Raw genomic sequence first — 3,369 nt, forward strand, 5'->3', positions numbered from 1 at the left:
AAGGAAGGTTGGGCAATCCTACTTCCGTAGTGATACTGCCTTGGAAACCCAAGGAGGGGTCGCTATGAGTCGGGGCCGACTCGACGGCACATAACAACATAACAACAGGCATTTCTTGGTGTTCCTTGGCTTATAGTGGGTTCCTCACATGGTCTCCCCTCTTTCACCCTCCCCTGGGTTTGCCTTTCTCTCCATATCTGTTTTCCCTTTTTATAAGATGCCAATTAGAAGGGATTAGATGGATGTCAGGGTGATCTGGCTCTGACATCTGTTATCCCATTGATCGCCAGGGTCAATTAGGTCAATCTGGCTGGGTAGGCAGGTGTCCCCTTCCTCCTTCACTGCTCTATGTGCGTCCCTCCGGAAGCTACCTCCTCAGTTGGGGAGGACAACCTTTCCCAATCTAGGAGGACTGTTCTTCAGTCAAGGGTGTACATGTAGCTGGACTCCCCTGCTAGAACCTCCAAACAAGCTCTCAAGGTCTAGAAACAATCACGTTTAGGACCCACCCTACATGAGTATGACCTCATTAACATAAAAAAGAACCCCCTTATTTCCAGACAGAGTCAGGTTCACAAGTATAGGGTTTGAGACTTCTGCATATCTTATGGAAGGACACATTCAGTCCATATACTGATTCAGGCTTTGAATAAACAAGGGGATACTTAGGACACCTCTAGATTAACTACACGTCTCTGCCTATTTGAAGCAACAAACTTCTCCTCCCAGAATCACAGAATCTGAGGACAGAGTGACCTCAGGAAGGCCATCCAGTCCCATAAGATAGAGGAAATGAGGAGGCAGGTGGACACACTTGCATGTCCTGTACAATTGTCTTAATAACACAGGAAGAACTAGTAGCCACACCAGAGTGATTAGTTAGAACTGAAATGCTCATAATTTCAAACTTCACTGTGTCATATTCTTACTTGGGGAGAAAAACCTATCAAAATATGGGCAAGAACCTGGAATGGTTTACCTCATTTTTTGAGAGACTCTGACTTGTATTTCAAGTGAACTTTATCCAATGGGTCACATCAAAAGATATCCAAATAAAAGCCTGGCTCCTTGTTTGTCCTGTTGGGTCCCCACTGGGAGGATGCCTTTCCCTCCCCACCCCTTCCCACTCCCAGTACATGCATAGGGGGCCCCTTCACCTCTGTGTTCCCCATGACAGCACTTAAATTTGATGACACTATTCTCCTACCTGGCTGTCCCACTAGAGAGAGATTTTCCAAAGACAAGAATAGTATCTTGGGGCCAACATCCAATGCTTAGCACTTAGAAATGGCTAGTTGTATACTAAATACTTATTTTTAATCACTTCATAATACGAAACACCTTGTCTGAGGTGAAGACTATGGTGCAGAAATTGTGATCCCATCTTTGCCTGGTAGTGAGTCTGTAAGTTGAGGAAGACACACTTGTCCTTCATCTTTGGTGGCTCTGCAAACCACCCTTTGGAGTCTTGAGTAGAGTAGGCTGAACTGGGTTATATCTAAGGACTGAGGAAAGGGGCATCTAAATTCAAGACAATAAGCAGGTTATCAGCTTGGGAACCCAAGTCCAAGGCCCTAGCAGAAACAAACACTTGCCATCAAGTTGATTTTGACTCTGATGACTCCATGTGTACAGAGTAGAACTGTGCTCGGTAGGGTTTTTGGTGGTGGATGTTTTGGAAGTAGATTGCTAGGCCTTTCTTCCGAGACCCTCTGGGTGGACTCAAACTGCCAACCCTTCAATTAACAGCCAAGGGCAATAACCATTTACACCACCCAGAGAGGGACTCCTAGAAAGTACTAATTGCTAAATCTGTGTGATGGTTACATGCTGCTGTTGGTTGCCATAGAGTTTCTTGCAACTCATGGTGCCCACACACGTGTCAGAGTAGAACTGTGCTCCACAGGATTTTCAATGGCTGATTTTTCAGAAGTAGATATTAGTGACCTACTAGGACTTTCTTCTCAGGTGGACTTGAGCCTCTATACACTTTCAGTTAGCAGCCAAAGATGTTAATCATTTGCACCACCCAGGGATCTAGAAGCAGAGAAAGCCAACAAAAAAGCAAGATCGAGCTTCCTACATCCTTATTTCCCTGCCTGTTGGGCCTCAGAGAACCTGAGTGAGCCAGTAGAAGAATAGGGAGAGTTCAGGACAGGTATATGTAGGAGGAGGTCAGCAGGCTGCATCAGCAAATGGCCTCCCCAAGCCCCTCTGCATCTAGTTTTGAACTTACTCTTCAGCTGTGATGGAGGCATGGCCGTGCCCCTTCCTGGGGTAACCATATATGAGGTGAGCATCTTCCCTTGGCATCTTGTGGGGCAGGACACCTAATGGAAGGGGCATGAGGCATCATTCAATGCATCTGAAGCATCCTTGCTCAACATCCCTTAAAGATCCATAGTGACATTCTCTCTAGGTGGACAGCAACCATAGATGGGTTGCCCTGGCTTCTCTCTCTTGGATGAGTTTTACCTGCTTCTTTCAGCATTTCATATCAAAGACTTTGGAAAGAGCTCAGGTTTCTAACCCCTTCCAAAAAAACAGTTGCCATTGAGTCAGTTCTGACTCATAGAGACCTCATGTGTGCACATTAGAACTGTTCCACAGGGTTTTCATGTCTGTGGCCTTTCAGAAGCAGTTCACCAGACCTTTCTCCTGAGGCACCTCTGGGTGATTCAAACTACCAACCTTTTAGTTATTTGCCCAGCGCTTACCAATTTGTGCCACTCAGGACTCCAATCCCTTCCACCAACTGAAAATTAAGTTCAAAGGAGAAACTACAAACAAACGCAAAAACTCTCAAATTGAGTTATTATTTGGGTTCAATTTAATCCTATAACATAAACTTGTAGAGAGAGAGAGAGAGAGAGAAAAAGCAAACATTTTTATTCATTCTCTACCTTCCCTGGCCCAAAGTCGCAGTAAAAAAAAAAAAAAAAAAATTATTATTTGATATCACTCCTTGCACAAAAAAGGAGTCATGAGGTTCCAGTTAAGTGCTTGACTACTAACTGAAAGATTGGTGGTTCGAACCCACCCAGTGGCTATTCGGGAGAAAGACCTACTGACCTGCTTTCACAAAGATTACAACCTAGGAAACCCTATGGGTCAGTTCTGCTCTGTCACAAGGGGTTGCTGTGAGTCAGAACCAACTTGTCAGCAACCAACAAGTACCTTGGAGCTCTGATTACATCATGTGGTTTTCCAGAGTCCCCTTGGCCTGATCCTGGTCATGGGAATGGGAGGCAGAGTACCTGAATGTGGCACCTTCCAACCCACTTTCTGAAAAGAACCAGCCCAATAGGGGGGCATTGTTTCATCCACGTTCTCCACCTGATGGTGTGTACCAATTCCCAGTCCACACCT

The 3,369-nt window shown here is 45.3% G+C and overlaps 1 protein-coding gene across 1 annotated transcript in view; it reads right to left on the reverse strand.

Moving 5' to 3' along the window:
• Window positions 1–2,313, reverse strand: part of MLANA (melan-A) — a 19,175-nt gene extending 16,862 nt beyond the window's left edge. Inside the window, exon 1 of the mRNA XM_007946337.1 lies at window positions 2,237–2,313. Within this exon, the coding sequence (XP_007944528.1) occupies window positions 2,237–2,313 (77 nt within the window). The remainder of the gene's footprint in view (window positions 1–2,236) is intronic.
• Between the last annotated feature and the right edge of the window lie 1,056 nt (window positions 2,314–3,369).

Source organism: Orycteropus afer, unplaced genomic scaffold (genome assembly GCF_000298275.1).
Source record: "Orycteropus afer afer isolate SDZICR_OR568_19922 unplaced genomic scaffold, OryAfe1.0 scaffold00156, whole genome shotgun sequence".
NCBI lineage: Eukaryota > Metazoa > Chordata > Mammalia > Tubulidentata > Orycteropodidae > Orycteropus > Orycteropus afer.